Genomic DNA, 27,544 nt, shown 5'->3' on the forward strand with positions numbered 1-27,544 from the left:
CAGAAGAGAATGTTTTGACTTGAGCTTATTCTTAAATTACAGGTGTAGAACCGACTCCTAGACCTTGTACCCCGGATGAATTTAAGTGTAGCAATGGGCGTTGCATTCCGCAGCACCGGGTGTGTGATCACGTTAATGACTGTGGTGACAATTTCGATGAGACGGGATGCAGTAAGTAAATAATTATTTTTGTACTTCATGATAGTAACTCAGGTTACCTTACTGAAAAACTTGCAATAACATAAAGTAAATGGTAACCACATTGGTCTTTAGTTTACATGTTGTGTTTCTTTATTGAACATTTTTTCTGTACCAGACATTGTGCTGAATACTGCATGGACTATTTCATTTTATCCATGTAACAATCCTGTGAGTTAGGTATTGTTTGTCTCTCTGTCACTCTCTTTTAAACAAATGAGGAAACCACCCTACAGGTTAAATAAATTGGCTGTGTCTTCCTGTCATTAAGAAATTGAGTCAGGATTTGAACTCTAGTCTCCTAACTGCAAGGCACATCCTCTTCCTAGTTCACTAGGTAGCTGTCAGCACCTTTAAGCTATTTATTTTGTTTCTAAGTTTGCACTTGTTTTTCGTCTTAAGCCGAATGCAGTATCTTTGGCACAGAGGGGAAGAGTAGTTGGTAAGAATGGAAATGTCAGGACATTCTTAGTGGTCCAGTGGTTAAGACTGTGCTCCCAATGCAGGGGGCCTGGTTCGATCCCTGGTTGGGGAACTAGAACCCACATGCTACAACTAAAGATCCCATACGCTGCAACTAAGACCCGGCACTGCCAATAAATTTAAAATATATATTTTTAAAAGAATAGAAATGTCACAGGGGACCTTGGAAGGAGCACAGATTTTTAAGAGAGGATTTTTGTATAGGAAAAGTATGATGTACACAAACAAGGGATGATTCTAGCTTAACAGGAAGTGAATGTTGGAATGGCATGCTAATAATTTGCCCAGGGATGGGGGAGCCTGGTGGGCTGCCATCTATGGGGTCGCAGAGTCGGACACGACTGAAGTGACTTAGCAGCAGCAGCAGCAGCAGCAGCAGCAGCAGCAGCAGCAGCAGTCCTGTATAGTGTTTGTGAAATGCTTTCACATACGTCCTTTTTTTATATGTATAATTTTTATCTATTTATGTCTTTTTGGCTGCACTAGGTCTTCATTTCTGTGCGGGGGCTTTCCTCTAGTTGTAGGGAGAGGGGGCTGCTCTTCATTGCAGTGTGTGGGCTTCTTGTTGCAGGGGCTTCTCTTGTTGCGGAGCACAAGCTGTAGCGTGTGTGGGCTTCACTAGTTGAAGCTTCCGGGCTAGCACACAGGCTCAGTAGTTGGTTGTGGTGCGTGGGCTTAGTTTCTCCACGGTATGTGGGATCCTCCCTGACCAGGGATTGAACCTGTGTTTCCTGCATTAGCAAATGGGTTCTGCGCCACTGAGCCACCAGGGAAGCCCCACATACATTCTTGAGTTTGTTACTCAAATTAGCTCCAGGGGATTACTCTGTGTGAAGTCACACAGAGTGGCAGGGGCAGAATTGGAACAGTCCTGGGACTGCAGACTGGAAGAACTGGCTCCCACTTCCTCTGCCACTAGCTGTGCCACTTAGAGTACATACTAACATTGCCAGGCCTCAATTTCTCTTTAGGAAAAAGGAGGGAGTTCTTCAAAGCCTACAAGTCTGGACGTGGTAACATTAGTTAGCTCCGCGTGCTTCCAACTTCCTGGGCTTTAGTAGCCTTTTTCTGAGGCCTCTCAAGGATTTCCTGGCAAATTTTTCTCCTGCGTGGGCTACAAAGGAAGATGAAGAACCAACCATATTTAGTTGATTTCACATTTGTTTCACACACTTTCTCAATAGGATTGGAGTTTTTGACATAATAATGTGGCTGAAATTAAATATTTAAAAGGCATAAACATGAGGGGATTTGCAGAACCAAAAGGTTGATTTGGGTTCTGATGCCTGGAGACTAACTGATAATGTGAATGGTTCCAGAACTTTGGGGTATTTCCAAATTAGGCTTGGATCAAGCATTGGTTTCTTTTGTAGTTGCCCATGCAAATTAAAAGGCTTAAAATCAGCCATAGTACCTTTTCTTTTTAAGGTAACTTCCTTGCTGAGGAATTGTTTATTTATATTTTTGGTTGTGCTGGGTCTTCATTTTTGCAGCGATCAGGGGCTACTGTTTTGGAGTGTGGGCTCTAGGCTCGGAGGCTTCAGTAGTTGCTGCTCAAAGGCTCTAGATCACGGGCTCAGTGGTTGTGGAGCAGAGGCTTGCTTGCCCCATGGCATGTGGGATCTTCCTGGACCAGAAATCGAACTGGTGTCTCCTACACTGCAAGGCAGGTTCTTCACCATAGTACTTTTAATTCAAATGACATTGAGTTAAAAGCAGGGTTTATTTAAGGGAACTAGGTAGCCCAGGCATTAATGTGGTATGGAAGCAACATTTCTTTTCAGATATTAAGCGGATCTGTGATGGAATTCAGTCTTACTGCATTGGGCTACTTTGACGAAGATACAGAATTCTCATTTAAATACCAGTTCTTGGGTGCTGCTCATCTGCTTGCTTTCCTTTTCATTTCCCTTTCTCCTCCTCCTTTTCTTTTAAACAGGATCAATGCCTTCTATTTATATGTGTGTGTATATATATGCTATATATACATGTATACACACATGAGATAGATATATATATATATATATATTATTTGGGCTTCCCAGGTGGCCCTAGTGGTAAAGAACCCGCCTGCCAATGCAGAAGATGTAAGGGATGCGAGTTTGATCCCTGGGTCAGGAAGAGCCCCTGAGGAGGGCATGGCAACCTACTTCAGTATTCTTACCTGGAGAATCCCATGGACAGAGGAACCTGATGGGCTACGGTCCATAGGGTCACAAGGAATCAGACAGTACTGAAGTGACTTAGCATGCATGCACACAAATATTATTTATATATTGACATCATTATATAAGAGTAAGATAGTGGAGCAAGTGGTAACAGTTGTAAAGGGTCCCTGGCTTTTTAATTCTGTCCAGAAATGGATGCTTGAAGAATGATCTTGGCAGTGCAGAGTATAATCAGAAAATTGCCTCAAGGATCTAACATTACATATATTTGTACAAATGGAATTCAGGGCATTGGCAGATACACCTGTAGAGAGGTCTCTGATACTCAGCGAAGCTTATGGAAAGGGGTCGTCTCAAGACTTTCTGTTCTCTGATGGCCATCTGTAGGTGTTTTTCTGATAGGCCACTTGAGTGTTCACTTGTGCTTCATCTGCTTTGTACCTTTCATTTGTAATGGTGGGATTTTGCATTTCAGATAGAGGAAAAGACAGATCATGTGCTGAAAGTCTGTGTGAACACAACTGTACCCAGTTACCTGAAGGAGGATTCATCTGCTCCTGTAGACCTGGATTCAAACCCAACAGTATTGACAGAAACCTCTGTGAAGGTAGAGTATATTTCCTCCAGTTCCTATTAGGAGCACCGTGTACTCTCCACTCATTCCCTTTTATTAAACATGGTTTAATTCCCTGCATGGGGCTAAGCTCATGCCAGTTGCGTTTTTTCCGTGCTGTCTCACCAGTGTCTGGCATAGCACTGGGTGATAGTTCATCTTCAGTAATGTCTGTGAAATTGATGTGATGAATGAAGGCTTGGCTGATGATGGCTGCTTATTGTATCAGTATGTGAGATCAAAATTTCTTTTTAACAAGCACAAGTCTGCCTTTCTTCAGACAATACGTATTATTACACCCTTCCTTATGTCAGACTTAGGTAAATGAGTTCTAAGATGGGGCGCTTACCAAGATGGTAAATATCAAGTAGGATTTTAGGTGTATTTGATCATTTGAATTTACTGTTCCTATTTCATGAGGTACCATACTCAGATGTTAGAATAGTTCTTTTGAGGGCTGATGCCTAAGAACTCAGTTGAAAAAGACAAATCAGTGTCGCCCCTTCCTGGAACCAGTTAGCAGGAGGGAAGTGGTACCAAATACCAGTGGCACAACAGCTTCTTCCCCAAAAGGAAAATCTTATTCTGCTGAGTCAGACTGCTTCTGTTTAAATCTGGTCTTTGGGACTTTGGGTTCAATTACAGTCCACACCTGAGAGAGTCGTTTTGGAAGATCAAAAGAGGGAACAACCTGAAATGCATGTGAAATAGTATCTGAAGTTTGGTCAGTGTTCTGCAGATGTTGGCATCATGACTTGTGTTCATCTGCACTTTCCTCATCCTTATTGCTTGTGAATATGGATTTAAACAGAAGCAGGATCTCTAAGGAAGGGATGGGCTCTAAGCAGATATTGCCCACTTGGTTTTATTTTGCCTGCAGACATCAATGAATGTATGCAGTTCGGGAGTTGTCCTCAGATCTGCCATAACACTAAAGGAAGTTATGAGTGTTCCTGCGCCGAAGGGTTCACGTCTCTGAGTGACAGATATGGAGAACGGTGTGCGGCTGACGGTATGATGTATTGACGGGGGATTAACTGACTTTCGAAGACTCCAAGCCGAGGGCTACAATATACCAGGAAATAAACTTTTGAGTCCTGTTTTTTAAATTCACCAGCTACTTCTCTTCCAACACCCAACCCACTCTCTTCTCCTCTCCCCTGCCAAATCAAGACAATAACCAGAACCCCCAACAAATACATAGACACTGAAACAAGAGTCAAGTGTTATTATTCTGGATTTAGCCTCTGGTCCACCTGGATAAAAACTTCAAAAAGTGGACAAGATATCCCTCTCCAGAGGATTCAGACAACAAATGCCTCTGTGTAGGATGGTGGTCAGCAAAGCCTTCCACTCCACTGAGGTCAAGTTTGAGGTCCAGTAATCCAAAATAGGTCACAAAACACATCCCATTCAATGGGTCATAGTCAGTTGGGGCAGATTAGGAACACTCTGTTGACAAACCTTTTTTTTTAATTGTTCATGGACTACTGATCACAGACAGAAAGAGTCTGGCTTATTTACGACTTCAATCATTAGCTCTGCATTTTTGGTTAATGCCAGTATCTGTGAATCAGGCCTGAGTAAAAGCAGAAATAGAGACTACATAAAAATGGCAAAAGAAAAAGTCAGAAGTATCACAGTCCAGAGTTCTGACATAAATCAGCATATCTCAGTTAAGGAGTCTTTATAATCTTATGGATTTGAATTTAAAGTTTGTAATTGAGTTTAAGGACTTGATAAAAAGGTGACATTTTTATTTTGCATATTAAGGGTAAAATGGCTGTTCAATTTCTTTGTACAAATTGAGTTTTTGTACAAAGCATACATTTGACTAGCATACTTAAATATTTTACCCTCTAAGCATTTTTGACTCTGAATGCAAACTAGGCATTTGAACAGTTGGTGTGGTAATTAAGCAGCAAATTAGAAAATCTTCAACTCTTTTAACCAAAGAGATGACTGAAATGAGAAATTGATGTAGAACATTATATCAAGATAAAGGAAATACATAAAATGAACTTTTAAAAGTTACTTAAATTGGGTTTGATTGACATTATGCAAGTAAATTAAAAAAAATTCTAGACAGTGTATCTTGGAATAGTCACCATTTACATAGCTGCTTTAACTGGAAAAAGAAGAAAATAAGAACAAGCTGGTTTTTTGTCATTAGCTAGAAGCGAAACTAGGTCATGGAGCTGATTACCTGCTAAAAGAATCGTTAAAATCTGTCAGTAAAGAATGAGAAATGAAGACTTCTGGGTAAACTTTTAGTAAGACTCTGTATATTGAATTTCTTCTGTGAGACTGAATGTCTACAATCTTATTTGTTTTATTGTCAGTGAAAAAACAATCAGTGAAAAAGAGGTAACTATCCAGGGATCTCAGTCTTTACTTTGCTTTAAACTGTTACCTAAAGATAAAGAACTGATTATATCCCTAACAGAAATGGAGACAAGAATGTCACAGATTTTGCAACCCAGTTTATGGTCAGCTCCCCTGATTAGCAGAGTTCAGTTCCTAGAAAAATGTGTGTGTGTTTAAGGACAGGGAGGATATCTGCTGTTTTATATCCAAAATTCAGGTAGAATTCAAATAGATTAATCAGCCCTTCTTTTGTTTCCAGGCAGTCCTCCTTTGCTGCTACTGCCTGAAAATGTGAGAATTCGAAAATACAATCTCTCATCACTTCAGTTCTCAGAGTACCTTGAAGACCAGGAGCGCATTCAGGCTATGGATTACGACTGGGATCCGGAGGGCACAGGCCTCAGTGAGTATGAACCCTGGCATCTGCTACCGATATCAGCTGAGTCCACTGGGTGATAAGGTGTTGAACTTTGGGGAATGGATTTTTAATGAGCAAGTGTTGCTGCCTGAGTGGAAGAGGACGCTCCTCCCACCCGGCATGCTCTGGACCGCTTAGTGTGGCCGTGTGCCCAGACTGTTTCCCAACTTCTCACTGAACCTTCTCCCATCTCTGGGGACTGTTCTTTCAGGACCGCCTCACATCCCTTTGTTCACTGTCTCCTTGTCTTTGCTCTTGCCAAGACTGTTCTTCCCCACCACTCTATGGTTGGAACATTTCTACTCAAAGACCCAGTTCAAAGTCACCTCCCTTCTGGTAAATCTTTGATGATCTCGGTTCTATGAACCTGTAGCATCTTATCCACATTGGATTGAGTTTACAGCTAGTTGTCAACACATCTTTCTCCCTACACCTTAACCACGTGCTCTTTGGAGACAGAGATTGAATCAAATTCATCTCCACATGCCTGGCATCTGACCCAGCATCTAGTTTAGTGTATGCGGTGTGTGTTGATGAAGGAAAAATAAGTGATGCTTACTGCCGAGTCTCTTATGGTTCTGTATGGCATGCGGGAGATGGTTGTTGGGCAGGAAAACTTATATTGTATGCCTGTCTCCCTCGTCTACTGGCTTTATGACCTTAAATAATTGTAACAACTCTCTGGATCTCTATTTCTTATCTGTAAAATAAGAGCAGTAATCTTGCTCAGCCTGGCTCCCTCTGAGAGTTGTTTTGAAAGTCAAATGAGATGATAGATATGAACATGCTTTGCAAACTAACTATGTAAGATTTATTTTACATTTCATCATACAGGGCAGTAAACTTTTCAAGAATGGTTCCTACCTAGGGAAGTGTGTGCCCTGAAAGGCACAGTCTTCCTATGCTTTTAAAAAGAAAATTTTATTTTTTTTGGCCACAGTATGTGACATGTGGGATCTTAGTTCCCTGACCAGGGATCGAACCCCTGTTCGCCTTCGTGGAAGGTGGAGTCTTAATTGCTGGACCATAGGAAAGTTCCTTCCTGTGCTGTTTAAAGTGCCTGCTATCCAATATCTTTTAGTATATACATAAAAAAACGACTTCTCTTCTACACAGCTTCATTATTGCCAGTATGGACTTAAACTGTTAACAATTTGCCTCTAGTTAATCTATATATTCCCTTTTTGAAACTAAAACATGATCTTAATGAGGGTAAACAGGCTCTTGGCTGAAATATATTTTAATGAATTACCATTAAATAGAGATGACTAATTATCAGGTTATCATTGAAGCTTTTATAGCTAGTATCTCAAGTATGATAGATTTTGAGGTTTGATCATAGTGGTTTCATTGAACTATTAGTATTACAGGAACACTGAGGAGGCAGAGACATGAATGAATGACCAGTACTTCACCTGATTAGACTCCAGTTCTTCCCTTACCTGATGCTGGTTACACACGCCTGATCTCTGTGTCTCACCTCCGCAGGTGTTGTATATTACACTGTGCTAGGGGAGCGCTCTAATTCCGGTGCTATCAAACGTGCCTACATTCCCAACTTTGAATCTGGAAACAATAATCCCGTGATGGAAATTAACCTGGACCTGAAATACATAGTGCAGCCTGATGGGCTAGCAGTGGACTGGGTTGGAAGGTAAGTTTAGCTTCATTTTCTTCTGCCTATTCTACTTTTCTGGCCAGAGCTCCCCTCTGCTCAGCTTGGCACATGAATTGAATTGACCCAGATTATGGGTGCACTCAGCCTCGGGGCAGCTGAGTGATACCTGAACTTACTCCCGTCCCACCACCTCCCTCTGTTTACCCAGTGGGGTAACGAGATAAACTTTATCACTTCCTGTTTTCTGTGTGCCTCAAAAATGTGAGGAAAGCCCCAAGGTCAAGATTTTATATTCTATCTAGGAGAGCATTTTTGTCAACAGAATTCTGGATTCCAAAATGAACTACCAGAATGGCAGCACTGCTCATATGGTGAAGAAATGGGACAGCCTGGCATTCTACCAGCAAAGCAGTTGAGATGAAACACTTTCCTTGATGCTGATTATTTTGAGGGGGAGCAGTCCACACGTTGTGTTCCTGGCAGGCTGTGTTGTCTGAACATATTGGAAGTTTGACTTTCCTGTTTAAGGTTTGGGTTTGAGCTAATAGGGGTGCTCTTCTAGAACTTCAGGAACCAGAACCAGTTTAAATGATGTCTAAATAAGAACCTTAAGTGGGCTTATCATCCGATAAATTCAGGAGATGCAAACTGATGTGGAAGAAGCCTTCTTCAAGGAAGAGCCCTGGGTTGGAATAACATTTACAGGAAAGTGACTACATTACAATCAGAACTCAATCATTTGTAGAATCATTATGTCCTTCTAATGAAGTAGTAGTGGAATATGTTTGCTGCCCTCTGAGACAACAGAGAGTCATCTGTCATATTAATTTTCACCTCTTCGCACACTTCTCTAGTACTCCTGGAAGACTTAAGCATCTTTGCAGAAGTTAGGCAAGCCCCACTGTACCTGCAGGCTAACCGGAGACTCATTTCAGCAACTCCTATCAGGAAACAAGACCTCGGAGAGTCACGAATGGCACCTCTAGACTTTAGCACCTCCTTCTGAAAACCAGCCTCGCAATGGCAGATCTTTCTTCTTGTTTGAAGTTTTCCCTCTTTCTCAGCCTTAATGAATGAGTGAATTTAAGAAAGTACTGCAAGCTCTTTCTGCTTGAGACTGACACCTGAAGCCTGAGGAATAAGGGCAGGGTGGCTTTGCTGAGTTTGCTATTTTGAGTGGCTATTTCCACTCATCCCTGAAGCTGATGCCAGATTCCTAATGATTCTGGTGGACTCTTGGCTGAGGAAGAAGCTGACTTACAGGCAGTCAGAATGAAAGGCCCACAGAGCCTTACGACTCCTACCTAGAAGCAGTTGTCTCATAATCATGCCAGGTGTGAGGGTCACCATCATTACCCGTCCTGGCTGATACAGCTCAGCTGCTTCACTGAATACCCCTTCATCCCACACCCCATCACTTGTAACTTCCCTCAGATGTCCCCTGGCTGAAGAAACTGGGGCATTCCTGAGAGACAGAGGCTGTGCTCTCATCACTGGTGTCTAAGTAGCTGTCTTGCTGGCCAGAACTTCCAAACTAAATGCTCTGGTCTTCACACCTCTACCCTGGAAGTCCAATCTAGACTTTTCAGTTGTTTAACTTTGTCTCTCTAAATTCAGGCATATTTACTGGTCAGATGCCAGGAGGCAACGGATTGAAGTGGCTGAACTTGATGGAAGGTACAGAAAGTGGCTGATTTCCACTGAACTGGGTCAACCAGCTGCAATAGTTGTGAATCCCAAACTAGGGTAAGTACTTGAAGGAGTCCTTAATGTGCAATATTTTCCTCTGGGTTCTCAAAAAAAATTATTTTCAATAATTTTCAATTATTCCCAATTGTACTGAAGTTGTCCTTGCACCTTTTTGAGTGGCAGCTATGACTGTTTTCAAGAACTATAATATGCCCTAAAGATCATTTAGGACCAAACAGGCTTCAGTAGACAAATACTGCGTATGGGGAAGGGTTTAGCCACATTTTTCGACACCGCGGTTTATCTAAAATCCATACATTTCTCAGTAGAATTTAGGGATTGAGCAACACCGGATGATTGGTTTAGACTCGAGATTGCAAAGTGGTGGCTGATGGGCTAAATATGGCACGTATACTTATTGGACTTGAACTTCAGAGCTTTACATAAATGTAGTTGGTAGCATTACATATTTAAAAGATGATTTATTTATTTATTGGCTGCATCAGGTCTTAGTTTCAGCACGTGGGCTCTTTGTTGCAATGTGAGGGTTTCTTTATAGTTGCGAGTCACAGGCTTAGCCCCTCTGAAGTATTTGGGATCATAGTTCTTCAACCACGGATGGGATCCAAGTCCCCTGCATTGGAAGGTGGGTTCTTAACCACTGGACCACCAGGAAAGTCCTGATAATATTAAAATTTTAAAAAAATATTTGTATTTCTGGTTTGAAAAATCAGAATAACTGTTGACCGTATGTGGATATGCCTTCCTTGGTGCAGCATTGCCTGGAACTCTTAGGCTAGGGCTTGGCTTAATGTGGTGTTTGCCCATCACTCTGCATTCACAGCTGCCCTGCACCATCCATTTATCTTGCTTGCCTGATCCTTTCTCGGTACTTAACGTGGTGCAATCCTTGGTTTACTCTGTTCTTCTACAATCAAGTATTAATTGGATGCAAAAGAATACAGTTTCAAAGAGTTAGGATGAGGAAAGGAATCTTTTATTTTTTTTTCTCAGATACATTCCAAACACAGAATCGTGCCTTATACAGTGGGCATTCAAGAAACAGCCTTTATGATTATATATATTGAAGGGTCTGAATATATATCCTAGGACAGGACTGTCCAGGTTGTATTTGGAATGTGCAGTTCTCATGAAGGAGAGCTCACAGATGCGCCAGCTCCCGCCTGTCTTTCCCTGTCCCGTGGAGATATAAAAGCAGCATCCTTTAGGACCCAGGCCTCTTTGAAAATCAGTTGGTTTTTCCACCTGATGAAATGCTGCCACGAGGAAACCTTCTGTTACAGGTTTATGTACTGGACTGACTGGGGCGAAAACCCTAAAATCGAGTCCGCTTGGATGGATGGGGAGCGTCGGAAAGTCTTGGTTCAGGAGGATCTTGGTTGGCCAACAGGCCTCTGTATAGATTATATGAATGATGACCGGATCTACTGGAGTGACCTCAAGGACAACATTGTTGAAACCATCAAATATGATGGAACCGATAGGAGAATTGTGGTAACTTCAGGTTAGAAATTTCACTTTCGATTTCATATATTAATTAATGTGTTTCCAGTCTCTTTGCCCCCTTTTTCCCAAGAAGGAATCCTAATCTTAGGAGACGGTTTATATAGTTTCTTCCATACCATTCTGCCCAGCTCCCAGCTGCTGATTCAAATGCAAATGAACCTGTTAGGAGTTCTTTCTTGTATCAGAAAAGTCTTTTTTGTATCATTAAAAAAAAAACCAAAAACTGCTCTTGGCATCAGATGTTAAAATAACCATTTCTTGTTAGGTTGCCCTGATAGAGGTGATGATCCTATGTTACAGTGGTTATATCCAGGTCTAATTCCTTCTAGATACATTCGTTTTTAACATGCTAAATTGCTTTTTATGCAAGACTGGAAACATTTAGGAGAGTAGCATTTTGTTTTCTTGCCTAAATTCTACAGACCTGAAAAATCCAGCACTTATCAAGTTTTCCTGATAAGTGGTATCTTATGTTTAAGAAAAAAATTTCTCTGCCATACAAATTGTTTTGAACACGTGTGTACCTGTGGTGGATTCATGTTGATGTATGGCAAAATCAATACAATATTGTAAAGTAATTAACCTCCAATTAAAATAAATAAATTTATATTAACAAAAATAAAAATAAATAAATAAAAGTAAAATAAAACCAGCAACTTGAAAGTGAGCAAGTCCCCTATAATTGGTGTCAGCCTGTAGGCACTGGTCCAGTTTAATTTCTGTTATCTTGGTCTCCTGGCGTGGCACACTTTCACGGCCATGTGTACAGAGAGTCTATGGATGTTGCTGGAATTTTAAGGTGTTGCCTTAGCGATTGATCTGAGCAGCTTGACTTCCAACCTAGGAGTGGAGCTTGGGTATCTTCTTTTCGATAACCTTGTTTTGTTTTTGCTTTTTCCCTGTGGGTGAACAGCGGTGAACCCTTATAGTCTGGACATCTTTGAGAGCCAGTTATACTGGACATCTAAGGATAAGGGAGAAGTGTGGATCCAAGATAAATTTGGGCGAAACAAGAAAGAGAAATTGCTGACAGTGAACCCTTGGCTTACTCAAGTTCGAGTCTTCCATCAACGGAAATATAATCATTCAGGTAGTCACAAACCTTATTTCAAATCAATGGCTATAGTCTTTCTGGAAAATGGTGGTGGATAATAATAGCTGACCTCCCTGTGCCTGAAACATGTGTGTGTGTGTGTATTTTAATCATTTTGACGAGAGAAAGATAAAATTGGAGACAAAATGAAACGATGCAGATATGAAGTAAAAATCCTTCAGTCCTTGTTGTTGCTTGCAGTGTGGGAATGTCTTCTTAGGCCACAGAATCCAGGATGGGTTAGACCCCTGATAAATGTAAGTGGGGTTGACAAGTCACATAATAATAGGTTTCATGGACATCAGAAGTCTTACTCACTCTTAATTGCAAGGTCAGGCTAGTCAAGTCATCCTGAGCTAGGCAAGCCTTAGCTTAAAGCTTGAAGTTCTGGGTCCTGCTTCTTCAGGTGGTGGTTGTTTGTTGCTCAGTTGTGTCTGACTCTTTGTGGCCCCATGGACTGTACCCCGTCGGGCTCCTCTGGCCATGGGATTTCCCAGGGCAAGAATACTGGAGTGGGGTGCCATTTCCTTCTCAAAGAGATCTTCCCGACCCAGGGATCGAACCCATCTCCTGCATTGCAGACAGAGCCAGGGGGATGTGTTCTAATTCATCCTTCATCATTGTGTGGAGTAACGTGAATGGGAAAGAACATTTTTGAAGTGAGGAGAGGAACTAGAAATCTGCCCAAGTCATCCAAGCAGTAGATAAGCTTTAAACCCAGAGATGATTTTTAAACTCTATTCCATTCAACCCAAAGCTCAGCATCTTTCTATTCTGGTCCAGTTGTCAGTAAACCCAGCTCTGGCTTGAATTCTATGGCTCTGTGTGAGCTCCATCCCAATTCGATTTAAGTCTGGATTTCTGTGACAGGGCCTCAGTAATTGTAATAAAGGCGATGCTGATAATCAGAGCTCTAAACTCCCTCGCCTTGCAAATAATGAAACTGAAGCCCAGAAGAAAAACTTCTCTTTGGAGAGCAGGGGTGAAAAATCACATCCACTGTATGCTTTGGCTGCAATACACTTTTGGATCTATCCAGATTTGGATATTGACACATCTTGATATGATGGTGGGGTCTTACTGACCTTTTGAAATATCTCAGATTACTTAGTGCTGATGGACTTTTGCAGTCATGCGGTGAGCCAGGCAGACACCCACCATCCAGACTTGCCAGGGCCGTAGGGGAGATAGGCGATGCCACTAGAAAATGTGAGGGGCACAGAAGTGGGGTGGAGGGCACAGGGAGGGACAGTGCCATGTTGGTGAGGTAGCAGGGAAGGGGAGTGTAAAGGGGGTGAGTTGTCAGGTGTCACGTGGCCTAAAGGTATCAGGATGTTGCCTGAGCTCAGATGTCGCCTGGCCACAACTCAGCGGATGGACATGTCCCTGGCGGGAGCGTTCATTCCCTCCTCAGCAACTAATCACTGTTCTCATCTGCTTTCCAGTGCCCAACCGCTGTAAGAATGTCTGCAGCCACTTGTGCCTTCTGAGACCTAAGGGATACACCTGCGCCTGTCCCCAAGGCTCCAGATTTCTAGAAGGGAGTATCACAGTGTGTGATGCAGGTAGGGACGCTGCCTGGGCAGCCGTGGGGGCTGGGGGGGAGCTCCTTTGCCCTCTTTAGTAGATTCCCTTACCTAGGCTTCACCTTTTTCAGGAGCCTGAAGAATCCCTGGGTACTGGTCTCTTGCAGAAGAGAGTGGGGGTGGCTGGAAGGAAGGATGGGAGATCTGGGAACTATGAACAGAGCTGAGTGGGACTGAAGGGGCCAAACGGAACTTGTGTCCCTGTGATTTCTGAGAATTGTTTGCCAAAATCTGTAGAGATTTACATCCAGTGCCCCTAAATCGACTGTTAGGTTGTCTTATAAAGACATTTTGAAGAGTGACTTTTCTATAAGGCCTCATCCTCCTCAATCTGCCCCATACTGGATCCCAGTCACCCCAGAATCTATTCAGCCTTACTGGGAGTTCCTCAAAGTGGAGAACCAGGCTCCAGAGGTTGTGGGGTGATGCTTATCCTGTACAGAGGGGAGACACAGAGAGAGTTCACTCTTCTTCCCATTTGCTTATTTCAAGTTCTGACAACTGAAAAAAGGCCACGTTTTAAAATGTACTTTATGCTGTTGACAGATGGAAGCTGAAATAAGTAAGCAGTGGTTTAATTCTCATCCCAAATGCTATAGATCACCTATTCTTGGCAAGACCTTTCTTCAGTGACTTTATTAAGGAATTAAAAAGCCATAGGTAGTAACTAGTTAGTGTCCCTAACTAGTATCCAGTGCTTGATAAGGATGATAGGAACATCATCCTGTTCACTAGCCACCCATTTTATGGCTCACATTCTGGGGAAATGAAGAGCATAACCATGTTCTGCCACCAGGGGGAGCAAGCAGTGAAGCAAGGCCCCACCTGTTGACTCTTCCCAATCAGGCTGAAAAGTTGCAGGTTTAGAGAAAGAACTCAGCAAGTTACCACCCCTTCTGCTCTCTCTATCCCCACTGTGTCCCAGTGCTGCTGGGGAAGTATTTGCAAGATTATGATTGTTAGCAAAGGTAATTTTGAAGGTCTTAAAAAATGAGATCTCCAGTCAGCTGTCTATCAAGTATCTATTGATCTGTATCTGTGTGTCTGTTTATTGATCAATGGATTGCTGATGCTTCAAAGTCTTCAGTGGATGTTTCAGGGTGTGCCTAGATTGAGCTCTTGATTTTACTGGGTTCGAAAAGAAGCATTCTGAAAACTTCAAATGAAATGTGAATGTCCTAAGAGATTTACCACAATGTTCTTTTTAACTATTAGTGTGTATTTTCAGGAGTCTAGTATCGCTCCACTATTTGGGGGGGAGGGTGGGGGCTGCTATAAACTGCCTTTTTTTTTCCCTATCAAGTATATGTTAGTCGCCAAGACCTTCTTGATAAAGGAATTCATCTGACTTAAGGGCAAGGTATCATTTTGATAGAGAGGATAATCAGCAGCCCCGCCCCATTCACTCCCTACTCCAGCTTGGGCTGAAACAAGTTTGCAGGTTGGGGAGGTGCTCTGCTGAGTGTGGCTAACTCACACATATGTGACTCTTTCTTTCTGCAGCCATTGTAGGTGCTGTCACCATGCCCCCGCCATGCAGGTGTATGAACGGAGGAAACTGCTATTTTGATGAGAATAACCTCCCCAAATGCAAGTAAGTCTGAATGTTGAGGTCTGAGCTGTAGGTCTTATCCCTTCTGGGGGGAAGTTGAGACCCTTAACAACAAGCACGAGAGCCTTGTCAGTTTTCATATCATAAGCAGCTTGCCCTCCAGTGGGGGAGTCCACAGAGAACTAAGGAAGTACTTCTCAAAGTATCATGTGCATTAGAATCACCTGGGGCTTTGGAAAAAAATGCCCATCTCATTCACAGGGATCCTGCATTTCTAACTCCTGGGGGGAAAGAAAGTGAAAGTCTCTCCGTTGTGTCTTACTCTCTGTGACCCCATGGACTATACAGTCCATGGAATACTCTAGGCCAGAATACTGGAGTGGATAGCCTATCCCTTCTCCAGGGGATCTTCCAGACCCAGGAGTCGAACCGGGGTTTCCTGCATTGTAGGCGGGTTCTTTACCAGCTGAGCTACCAGGGAAGCCCCGCTCCTGAGGGGATGCCACAGAATTGTGTGCCCCGTTTTGGGGAGCAAGGAGTTAGAGAAATGACAACCCAATTTTCCTCCTCACCTGGAATTGCCAGTTTTAACTGGGAGAGCAGCCATTAGCAGAGCTGCTTCAGTTCTGAGCTCTCCAGAGGAAGAGACTGGGCTAAAGGTTTGGAAAGCAGAAAATTATCAAGAAAGGTCTTCACATGGTGCACAGAGATTTTCATGAAAGCATGTCCGAAGGAAGAACACGATGAAGGTTTCCGGGTTTACTCTCCAAGGAAGAATTCCATAGATTAGAGAAGACACCAATAGGTCAATTTGACGAGTCTGACTCCGTAGATGGCACAGCTGTTCTCTGTGAGAGTGAATTTCCATGATCAGATTACAGCCAAAACCTAAGGAAGCAACAGCTCATGAATGGTTCTTCCTTTCCTTTCAGGTGTTCTGGTGGCTACCTGGGAGAATATTGTGAAATGGGGCTTTCACAAGGCGTTCCTCCAGGAACAAGTAAGTTTTAGGGATAATGAGGGATCTGGGAGTGCATTGTGCCCCCTCAGTTGAGTGCTGTCTATAATCTGTTTAATGCAGTTTTGGAAGAAGTAAAGGTTCTAGCCGCCAGCCCCTGCGGCTCAGCTAGCTCGCTCTTTTCCTTCTTCTCACGCTCATACATTTTCTTCTTCCCTCTTCGGCAGCGGCGTCCGTGCTGTTGACGATCATCTTGATCATCGTAATTGCCGCTTTAGCCGCTTTAGGATTTTTCCACTATCGGAAAACTGGCTCCATTTTGCCTTCTCTGCCCAAGCTGTCAAGGTCGGTTTCTTTATGTGGAATGTTGATTTTAGAGATCTGGATGATCTGTAACCACATGAATGACTTAGTTCTGTTTTAAATTAAAAATCATCCCAGAGTGTTCACCTACTCTGCAGAAACAAAAGATGCTGAACTGAAAGCAGTCACTTCTTTGATTGCTTCTCTGAAGCCTGAGTACAAATCACATTTTAGAGTGCAAATGGTTGTGTCTACCAGGTTACACTGGAGAACAATGTCGGCTGTGTTGAGGGGCCAGGCTTGCTTTCCCCTAGTGCCGGGCCGGCCCTCTCCTGGTTCTTAAGCATTCAGGAATGTGCTTGAACACTTCCGGGTGACCAAGGGAATTTACACCTGTACATGATGTGTAAATTCAAAAGTGGGATTCAAGCCTTTCAATTAAGTAAGAGTTAGCTAGGAAACTAGCTAGACAATTATTGCAAAAGGTTAAAAAAAAAATAACAAGACACTGTTTGATTATTTCTTTTCAGCTTAAGCCATCTTAAATCCTCTGAAAATGGAAATGGGGTGACCTTCAGATCAGGGGAAGATGTGAACATGGATATTGGAGTAACTGGTTTTGGGCCTGAGTCTGCTATTGACAGATCACTGGCAATGGTGAGTGTGTTTACAAAATGGCTATTTGAAGGTTAACATTTTTACTGTTTTATCAAAGAAATACTTAAGAAAAATCTATTTATTTATTTATTTATTTGGGTGCATCTTGTCTTAGTTGCAGCATGCGGGATCTTCACTGTGGCACATGGACTCTCTAGTTGAGGCCCAGGGCTCAGTAGTTGAGGTACCTGGGCTTAGCTGCACGTGGATCTTAGTTCCCCAATTAGGGATTGAACCTATTCCTTGCATCACAAGGTGGATTCTTAACTGCTGGACCACCTGGGAAGTCCCAAGAAACCCTTTTTATAAAGAGTAAAATTCAGCTACTGAAAAAAAAAAAAAAGAAATACAGTATGCCCCTCAGAAGAAAATCTTCACTCTACAAAGTTAGGAAACTCTGAGCTTGTTGCAGAAATGTGTCTAAAAACGTTCGTAATGAAACTGAAGTGAACCCCTGAGCTAAAAGTAAGTCACACTGTTGACCTGGAATCTTGCCCAGTTTTAAGTTTAATTGAAATCTTAAAACAATCTATGTTTGGGGGAAACAGGGGAGAGGGACCATGACATTATGTCTTTATTTGATGACTTTTTATATGTTAAAGGAAGAGGCAGGGAGATACATGTTGCCAAGTCTCATATATTTTCCCACTGATGTAATGTTGGGATAAACATGGTTTTTGAGTCGGTGAAGGTGAAGTCGCTCAGTCGTGTCCGACTCTTTGCGACCCTGTGGACTGTAGCCCTACCAGGCTTCTCCATCCATGGGATTCTCCAGGCAAGAATACTGGAATGGGTTACCATTTCCTTCTTCAGGAGATCTTCCCGACCCAGGGATCGAACCCGGGTCTACTCACATTGGAGGCAGCCGCTTTAACCTCTGAGCCAGCAGGGAAGCCCTTAACTCAGTGGTTGGTTCAAATCCCAGCTCTGCCAGCTTCTAAGTAAGTGATAGAAGCATGGAGCTTGAACTTTCTGTCCCCACCTGGAGAGTGATCCCTCTTGTGAGGACCAAACACTTTATGAGAGGACTAGGATCCATGCAGTGTTTACATTCGGTGATGGGAAGCCATTCTCAGTGTTTTGCCTCCCCGCCAAATCTTTCTTTCTTTTTCGTCCTTGCCTAAAAGCGTGGTGTTATCCATTCTTCTTTCCCCTTCTGCCACTTCTCTTTGCTTCTCTTCCACCTCTCACCCTTCTATGTCCAAAGCCAACCTCCAAGTGGCTTTGCCTTAAGGACCCATAGAGTGCTCAGAAATGGGAAGAGCGTTTTTGTTTCCCTGAGCTGATGAGTTAGGGCATTTATGTCGCAGTGTGTGCCGTATGGAGGTCTTGTGTCTCTGCTGGCTTTTCTTTTCTTCTTTTGGGGTCAGTTCGGCAAAGCACCTCACATACCTCCTATAAGGAGTGCATTTTCTGCTGTGTGTGAACCAGGTTTGCATGGTATAATCCTTTGTTTCCTTCATCAGAATGAACATTTTGCCACAGACTTCGGGAAGCCGCCCATAATATTTGAGAACCCGACATACTCCTCCAAGGACGCTGCTATCACAGTGGCTCAGCCAACAACAGCCCCGGTGAGAAACCACAGTCCTTTCTGTCAGGTGCTGCTGCTGTTGAGTCTTGTTCTTTGGAATAATGTGCCTTTAGCATCCTCCCACACTTCCCTCCATGGAAGGAAGCACGGTGGTCCCTTCCTCAGCTTCATGCTCCGCAGTCACAGGACTGGCCCAAGGACAGAAGGCCTGAAAACAATCAGAATCCTGGGGGTGCCAGCCAAGAGCAGTTTCATCCTGAGTGATAGAGCAAGAGGTCTGAGCGCATTCAATGGCGGATGTGGTGCCTGGCGCACGCAGGTGCTTTGTAAATATCTGTGAGCTGAGTGAGTGGACAGTCCTCAGGCCGTTATGCAGAGGCCTGGGGGACTGGGCACACATTGTGTCTGGTCCTTACTGGTATCAGTTCAGTTCATTTCAGTCACTCAGTCGTGTCCAACTCTTTGCAACCCCATGAATCGCAGCACGCCAGGCCTCCCTGTCCATCACCAACTCCCAGAGTTCACTCAGATTCATGTCCATCGAGTCCGTGATGCCATCCAGCCATCTCATCCTCCTTCTCCTGCCCCCAATCCCTCCCAGCATCAGAGTCTTTTCCAATGAGTCAACTCTTTGCATGAGGTGGCCAAGTACTAGAGTTTCAGCTTTAGCATCATTCCTTCCAAAGCAATCCCAGGGCTGATCTCCTTCAGAATGGACTGGTTGGATCTCCTTGCAGTCCAAGGGACTCTCAAGAGTCTTCTCCAACACCACAGTTCAAAAGCATCAATTCTTCGGCGCTCATGAGGGTATAATTTGAGGTGACTTCCCTGCTTGCCTTTCTCATACTTTTCTGGAAAATGCAGAGGTCTCTGAGGTTGGTAGACAGGTACCAAAACTTCCTTTGGTACGGTCCTATTACTCACTTATCTTTAAGAGGAACAGAGAGATAAATTAGACAGATGGATGGAGGGACGTTTCTTCATTAGGTCCGGATCAGTAGTCCCAATGCCACTGCCAGTACCTGTCAATTGTCAGTTAGCCTGTCTTCCTCTTGTCAGAACCACTAGAGCTAAACTGCTTTTGCATCAGGAGATATAGTACATTTTAGTATGACAGAAATAGAGTGTGACCAGTAATGAGTGGTCCCAAGAATATTCTATCTCATGCCTGATTCCTGGGAGAATCAGGCATGAGATAGGCAGCTTAGTCATTGGCGCTCCTGATTTGGGGGAGATGAGAGTGATGTTTATTCCTGGACCACAGGGTTGGTTTCACACAATGAAAATGGTGCCTGATCATATTTGTAGGGGAGCAAGGTGGTAAGCAGAATCAAAGAGTTGATAAACTTTACAGGAAAAAATCTTTCAAACCTGAATAATGGCCTTCATTATGCACGCAGGTAACTGAATCTGGAACAGTGTATAACAAAAACTATGGAAGCCCCATAAACCCTGCTGAACTAGTTACAGACACAAAGCCAACTTCCTCAAGTGATGAAACTCAGGTAACAGTGACTGAATGATATGGGATTTGGGAAGGACTTTGGAATTGCTGGGTTTATGAATCCTAGGCCAACTAGAGAGACCGTGATAGGCTCACAGATCCCAAGATGTGTAGGCAATTAGTAAAGATGATTTTAAAAATAATAAATTGAAAACATTCTACTGAATAAAGCTACATTCTAACATTGAGTTGGGAATGATGTTCCTTGTGACACGGGAGACAAAGCAGGAAAGAAGGGTGGCATACTTCTGAACCCAGCCTCTTCAAATCAGAGGCGTTTAATTTGAGATAACAACTTAAAATGAATAAAGACCTCACTGTGTCAATAATACATATAGAGAACCTTTTCCTTTCCTGTGCACTGCAGTTTTTCGGCTGTGTAGGTCTTTGTTCCCTTAATAATGCATGTTGCTTTTACTCTACTGTTGTTACCGATGTTCACCACTTGATGGCGCTAATCTACACTCGCTTGATCTTTCCATCTAACATCATTGTCCTCAATGTGCCAGGCACAGTGTTTAACACTGAAGAGTAAAAGAAAAAAAAAAACACTAGATGGAGCTTCTCTATCTTGTCTGCAGACCCTTTGAAATTTGTAAACTATGTGGTCTACAGAGAGCAATTCAATAAATTTGATACAAAGCTTTACATGAATGGATAATATATCATTAGTTTTAATAGACACATGTTGCTAAGTCACTTCAGTTGTGTCTGACTCTGTGTGACCCCATAGACGGCAGCCCACCAGGATCCCCCATCCCTGGGATTCTCCAGGCAAGAACACTGGAGTGGGTTGCCATTTCCTTCTCTAATGCATGAAAGTGAAAAGTGAAAGGGAAGTCGCTCAGTTGTGTCCGACTCTTCGCAACCCCATGGACTGCAGCCCACCAGGCTCCTCCATCCATGGGATTTTCCAGGCAAGAGTACTGGAGTAGGGTGCCATCACTTTCTCCGTTAATAGACACATAGGAAGAAGCTATTTCAGATATAGCTGTTTGATTCTGGGCAACTATTTTACCTCTGGGCACTAGAGTCCTTACTATTACTCACTGGGAGCACTATTGGCATCTTGGGTTGGGCAGTCCTTTGTGGCACAAAACGATGCTACACGTTGCTGGACATTCTAGTATTTCTGGCCCCTGTTCACCGAGTGCCAGTAGTTTCTCCAGAGCACTGTGATCCCTCCCCTCCCCTCAGCCCCTAAACATACACTCCCATTGAAAACAGTAGGATCTGGGATGTTCTAAGGTTCTATGACTTTTGTGAAGTAATATAAAGGAACAAAAGCCCAAGGGTAGTTAGAAACCTTACCATTTTATAGAATAACCCCTGTTCTCAAATTGCAGAATCTATAAACAAAATTAGTGTCTGCAAAGTCATGTTGGATTCTCAGCACTTCACACTGGTTCCTGTTCTGCTCGTTCAGGTCAAAATAAAAGTTGAACTAAATTGATGCTAATGAGGAGAGCTTATAACAAAGGTGCCTTTGTCCACCTTTTCATCTTTCATTTACTAATTTCTTCCTACACACACACACACACACACACACACATGCACACACAAATCTAGTCTTAGGAATTTCCACTTTCATATTTTTGATATTTCATATTTTCAAAGGATTGCATATTTTTCTTTAAGCTACAGTGAGAAGTTTATTTTGCAGACTACTTTTCCACAGACACCAGAATACCTAAATGTCACGTGTTGGTTCCCCAAGTCTGACTCGGCCTCGCGGCAGTGCCACATCTACATTCTGTTCTCAAGTCCAGTGATCCCCTTCTTTGGACAGAGCTCTCTCCCAGCTGAGCAGGAAGGGGAACGTGATGGGGATTCTGCAACCTCTGCCCTGCATGACAGTCATCAGAAACACTGAGAGCCTCTCTCAAGTAGAGCAGACCTTTATCAATTGCAGACCTTTTCTTTCTCATCTCCATCTTTGCAATACACTGGCTCTTCTTACTTTTTTCTTTTTTTAATCAGTTGAGGCTGAGCTCTAAGGTCTGTCCTCCATGGTAAGTCCACGGATTTGTCTATGACCTTTGCCTCCTGGGAACTGAGATAACAGCCAGAGTGGCTTAAAGCAGTAGAAGCCCTTGGTTAGGATGACCTTCGGTTGACATTAATGTGCCAGAGAGGCTTACATTTTTCTCTTTCATCAATAAATCTGCTCAAAGGACTCGAAAAACATGAACTCCTATGGTTTAGTTCTGTCATTTTCAAAAGTTGTGTTGACATGCATTGGACTTCCCAAGAAGATAACAATGAAAATCACCACTGCTTCTCTTGTTAGTGATTACTCAAGTCCATGGGGCCATTCCACACTGAAGCAATGAGTTTGGGCCTTCCTCATTAAGGATAGGTTTCTAGAGGCCGGGCTTTGACCTGAGTATCTCCATCTTCCTCCTGGTGGTGGCTGTGTGCTGAGTAGGTGCTCAGTTAAACGTGAGTGAATGCCTCCTTCTACTTCTGTATTCGAATGCCCTCTAGCCCTCCACATGTTGGCCGCTACTTTCAGAGGGGGAGGCACTTCACAAAGCACACGTGCTGCCTTAGCTGCCTGCAGGAGGGCGTGGTCTGTTTCCTGGTCTCCTGTGCTCTCCTCTCCTTCCAGCTGGCAGCCAGAACTGCGGCCAGCTCTCTACCATGGGCAGCGTTTCTGTAAGACAGGGGCCGTTCATCACAGTCCAGGGCGACTTCTCTCTGGGTCCTTTAGTTTTGAGGCCTCTGAATCCTAGAGGCATTGCCTGCTCCTCTACCTACAATTTAGTTCAGCGATTTTGCTGAGACCCCCTTTCCTCATCTGCAAAATAGATATAATCAGAGCCTTTGCCTTGCAGAGTCATTGGGAAGATTAAATCAGAAGCGTGCAAGGCTCTTAGAATAGTCCCTGACACATAGTAAGCACTCAGTCAATCTTCAGTTTAGTTCAGTCACGCAGTCATGTCCAATTCTTTGCGACCCCATGAACCGCAGCATGCCAAGCCTCCCTGTCCATTACCAACTCCCAGAGTCCACCCAAACTCATGTCCATTGAGTCAGTGATGCCATCCAAACATCTCATACTCTGTCATCCCCTTCTCCTCCTGCCCTCAATCTTTCCCAGCATCAGGGTCTTTTCAAATGAGTCAGCTCTTCACATTGGGTAGCCAAAGTATTGGAGTTTCAGCTTCAACATCAGTCCTTCCAATTCTGAACACCCAGGACTGATCTCCTTTAGGATGGACTGGTTGCATCTCCTTGCAGTCCAAGGGACTCTCAAGAGTCTTCTCCAACACCACAGTTCAAAAGCATCAGTTCTTCAGGACTCAGCTTTCTTTATAGTCCAACTCTCACATCCAGACATGACCACTGGAAAAACCATAGCCTTGACTAGACAGACCTTTGTAGACAAAGTAATGTCTCTGCTTTTTAATATGTCTAGGCTGGTCATAACTTTCCTTCCAAGGAGTAAGCGTCTTTTAATTTCATGGCTGCAATCACCATCTACAGTGATTTTGGAGCCCCCCAAAACAAAGTCTGACACTGTTTCCACTGTTTCCCCATCTATTTCCCATGGAGTGATGGGACTGGATGCCATGATCTTAGTTTCTGAATGTTGAGCTTTAAGCCAACTTTTTCACTCTCCTCTTTCTCTTTCATCAAGAGGCTCTTTAGTTCTTCTTGCCGTAAGGGTGGTGTCATCTGCATATCGCTTTCCAAGTGGCTGCATTTTTGTGTTGTTTTGAGTTACTGTAGTTTATACTTTGGCTGTTAATTGTTGGTTTTATGTACTCTTTGTTGTGAGATCAGTTGGCATGAGGGATCTGAGTTCCCCGATCAGGGATCACACCCAAGCCCCTGCTTGGAGGCACAGCGTCTTAACAGCTGGGCCGCCAGGGAAGCCCCTGTTAGTTGTTTTCGTTATCATCACAATGGCAGGAGGAAATGGTGACAGGATACGGAATATAATGGAGTCGACCAAGGATCAATACGAGATGAGGTTACAGTCTGGCTTGTCCCTTAAAGTTTCAGGCAGCCCCTGAAGAAAGCTCTTGCCTGTCTCTGTCAAAACTTCCGGATTCTCGGGCACAGATTCTGTGAACTATACATTTCAGATCAAGCAAGTGTTCTGAAATTATTAGATGACAAGAGCCCAGAGTTTCAGTGACTCTTCAGGGCCCACCCATGGGAGAACTGAACAATTTCCTGCATGGGCCGGAAAGTTCCAAGTTCCAAATTGCTTTTTCCCTCTGTAAGAAGAAATTTTAAAACCTAGGCTGGGAGGAAGAAACAAAAAATTCCATTACCGAAAGTTTTCTGTTTCCCTCTTTTTCGTTTAGCCAACAAAATGGAATATCTTCAAACGAAAACCGAGACAAAATACCAACTTTGAAAATCCATTCTATTCCGAGGTAATTGTTAACAATTTTTCTCAGCCCAGGCATTCTTTCTTAGCATTAACTTGCTAAATCAGGCATGCACTCAGATTATTCTGAGCAGATTGGCCACAATTTGTCTTCTCCACAACAAAGCCACTTCCCATCATGTTGGAAATAAGTGACAGATTCTTGTTTCTTTGTGGTTTTAGATGGAGAATGAACCAAAGGTCAGTGCTGCTGTGACCCCACCTCCATCACCTTCTCCTCCTGCTACGGTTTCTTGGAAAAAAGGCTCAACTCCAGGCTACAGTGCAACAGAAGACACATTTAAAGACACTGCAAATCTTGTTAGAGAAGACTCAGAGGCATAACTGTGCTGGCTATTTAGGGAACAATTAGAAACACACTTTTGCACATTTTTTTTTTTTTTTTTTACAAACAGATGAAAAAAATTAACATTCAGTACTTTATTAAAAGAATATATTTTCCCCCCTGTACTCCTGTAGTTGGTCCTGTTTGTGGAAACAATGCCTTGTGTGTCTTTTTTACTCATCTCACATTTTTACAACTAATTACCACCTTGTACTATATGTATATCTTTGCACTGAAACTCTCTGAAGGTAATGCTATAAATATACTGTACATTTGTAAATTTTGGAAAGATTATCACATCATTAAATTTGCTAATGAAAGTATCTGCTGAATTGGTTAGTGATCATTACATTCAGTGATCCACTGAAGAAAGGAATTGACTCGGGGCCTTTAGCAATGTCAGAAGAGGCACCACCCTAAGACCCTATAGCATTATCAAGGAAGGGAATCCAGGCCCCACTCTTGGGTCTGTTTTCACTCATCAGCACTTAGTGTTCAGTTTGACCTGCTGAATAGTATATCCCTAGAGATGCAGATGAAACAGAAGCTTGAAAGAACTATTCAGTTTCATCCTCCTGCCTGTTGGCATTGTCCAGTCAGAACTCTGGTTCCTATTACCTCCCTAGCTACCAGGTCAACATGTTTATGTTAATGTCTGAGGAAAAGCTCATGTCCTTAAGTCTAAGTATCCTGCAAAGAGTTTGCAATCTAGTCACATGAACTTTCATTTGATGGACCATAGGGTGATCGACACCCTTTCCTGGCACCTCAGGTGGTCACCTACTCTAGAAACTGGAGCTGAGCGAATGAAAAGCAAATCTGTCTTCATAAAGGAAGGTGCAAAGTAAATACCAGCAGAGCAAAGCCTCAGCTGGATTTTGTGTTTCTCTGTGTGAAAATTTTCCTTATAACGACTATTTATTTTCTCAATTGAACATGAATAGAAAGGGAAACCATTCTTATTGAGCCTGGCTTAGATTCTTTAGCAAAATCGTACGTTTGTATCAGAATGTATTGCAGGGTCTAGCCTTCCTCCTGAATCTAGACTCTAGTCTCCACAGCCGGAACTGTGGCAGGAATACAGTTTCCACACTAGGTAGCATTCCCGGTTCTCTGTGCTAATAATGCACATTTTACAACAATGAATGAATGAGTGTATGAGTGGAGAGATGGATGAATGAAACATGTACTACTGATGATTTTATTCCCGAGTTCTCAAAATATTTTTTGCTCATATTTTGAGTGCTTATTGTAATTATTTTGAAATGTACTTTGATTAGAAAAGCGAATGGAAATGATGCTGCTGAAAAATTTCTAATAAAGGTGTATTTTATCAGACTTCTGCTGTGTGCTTTATAAATCCAGGTTATGAATTGGTTGTATTTTGCTGTGCCTGGAACTTGGGACATTGAGGGCGAGGCATCAGGGAACCAGGATTTCCCGGGGTTCAAGAAGGGAGGAGAAGGAAGAGGAATCCACAGGTCATGTAGCCCCGAAACTGGCCTGGGGGGTGGGAGTGAACACAGGAGGGTAAAGTGTAGGTTTCCACCTGAACTCTGGGCGGGCAGTCCCCACAGTTGTCTTAAAGAATCATCCAATCCCCCTCCCCTTTCCTTCCTCACAACCTAGGACCCCAGCCAGTTTCCCACTTTGGATCTGATGGTGATGGGAAGGCAGCAGCAAGGTCACAGCTGGAGAGGATTTTGTTCAGCTTGCCATTTGGGCTCCAATGGGGTGTGTGAGCCATACCAGCCCAAAGTCAGAGTCAAAGGGAGTTCAAAACGATTGTGATTTCCAGCTTTGGTATTTGTCTTGGGCCTTAAGCTCGATAAGAAATAATCTGGGGAATTTAAAAAATGAGAATTAATTTCCTGCTTAGCTTCATTTCTGGGTCTCCCTCGGAGGGACCTAGAAGGCATGCTGCTGCGTGTCTGTTCTCAGCCATGTGAGCTGGTACTTGCGGCTGACCGTCAGTGGGTGGGTCATCCCTCCTTGGTTGGCTCTCCCAGCTGGGGTCCTGCCCCTGCTTTATTCTCTCCTGGTGAGAAGTTATGCCAGGTGTGTGTGTGGCGGGGGAGGGGGAGATTGGGAAACAGGGTGCTGTTTAGAGGATGGAAAAGCTGATGTGACTCAGTATCACATCACATGAAGCCAGGTCCATCCTAAAGGAAATCAACCCTGAATGTTCATTGGAAAGACTGATGCTCAAGCTCAAGTTCCAATACTTTGGCCACCTGATGTGAAGAGCTGACTCATTGGAAAAGACCCTGATCCTGGGAAAGATTGACGGCAGAAGGAGAAAGGGGTGACAGAGGATGAGATGGTTGAACGGCATCACCGACTCAATGGGCATGAGTTTGAGCAAGCTCCAGGAGATAGCGAAAGACAAGGAAGCCTGGCGTGCTGCAGTCTGTAAGTTCACAAAGAGTCAGACATGACTGAGTGACTGAACAACAGTCACATGAAGTGGAAACAATTTTACCAGCAGAAATGTGCTGTTGCACAGTGTAAAATCACAACCACGAGAAGGTTTGTCCACGGGAAGC

The 27,544-nt window shown here is 43.3% G+C and overlaps 1 protein-coding gene across 1 annotated transcript in view; it reads left to right on the plus strand.

Moving 5' to 3' along the window:
- The window catches only part of LRP2 (LDL receptor related protein 2), a 181,737-nt gene extending 156,740 nt beyond the window's left edge, over nucleotides 1–24,997 (plus strand). The window contains exons 63-79 of the mRNA XM_052652982.1: nucleotides 43–171; nucleotides 3,325–3,456; nucleotides 4,343–4,474; nucleotides 6,089–6,232; nucleotides 7,736–7,901; nucleotides 9,483–9,611; nucleotides 10,859–11,079; nucleotides 11,995–12,171; nucleotides 13,620–13,739; nucleotides 15,264–15,354; nucleotides 16,245–16,312; nucleotides 16,498–16,615; nucleotides 17,104–17,230; nucleotides 18,697–18,804; nucleotides 20,165–20,269; nucleotides 24,588–24,659; nucleotides 24,836–24,997. Coding sequence (XP_052508942.1) covers nucleotides 43–171; nucleotides 3,325–3,456; nucleotides 4,343–4,474; nucleotides 6,089–6,232; nucleotides 7,736–7,901; nucleotides 9,483–9,611; nucleotides 10,859–11,079; nucleotides 11,995–12,171; nucleotides 13,620–13,739; nucleotides 15,264–15,354; nucleotides 16,245–16,312; nucleotides 16,498–16,615; nucleotides 17,104–17,230; nucleotides 18,697–18,804; nucleotides 20,165–20,269; nucleotides 24,588–24,659; nucleotides 24,836–24,997 — 2,201 coding nt within the window. The remainder of the gene's footprint in view (nucleotides 1–42; nucleotides 172–3,324; nucleotides 3,457–4,342; nucleotides 4,475–6,088; nucleotides 6,233–7,735; nucleotides 7,902–9,482; nucleotides 9,612–10,858; nucleotides 11,080–11,994; nucleotides 12,172–13,619; nucleotides 13,740–15,263; nucleotides 15,355–16,244; nucleotides 16,313–16,497; nucleotides 16,616–17,103; nucleotides 17,231–18,696; nucleotides 18,805–20,164; nucleotides 20,270–24,587; nucleotides 24,660–24,835) is intronic.
- The last annotated feature ends 2,547 nt before the right edge of the window (nucleotides 24,998–27,544 follow it).

The sequence above is a fragment of the Budorcas taxicolor genome, chromosome 2 (assembly GCF_023091745.1).
Source record: "Budorcas taxicolor isolate Tak-1 chromosome 2, Takin1.1, whole genome shotgun sequence".
NCBI lineage: Eukaryota > Metazoa > Chordata > Mammalia > Artiodactyla > Bovidae > Budorcas > Budorcas taxicolor.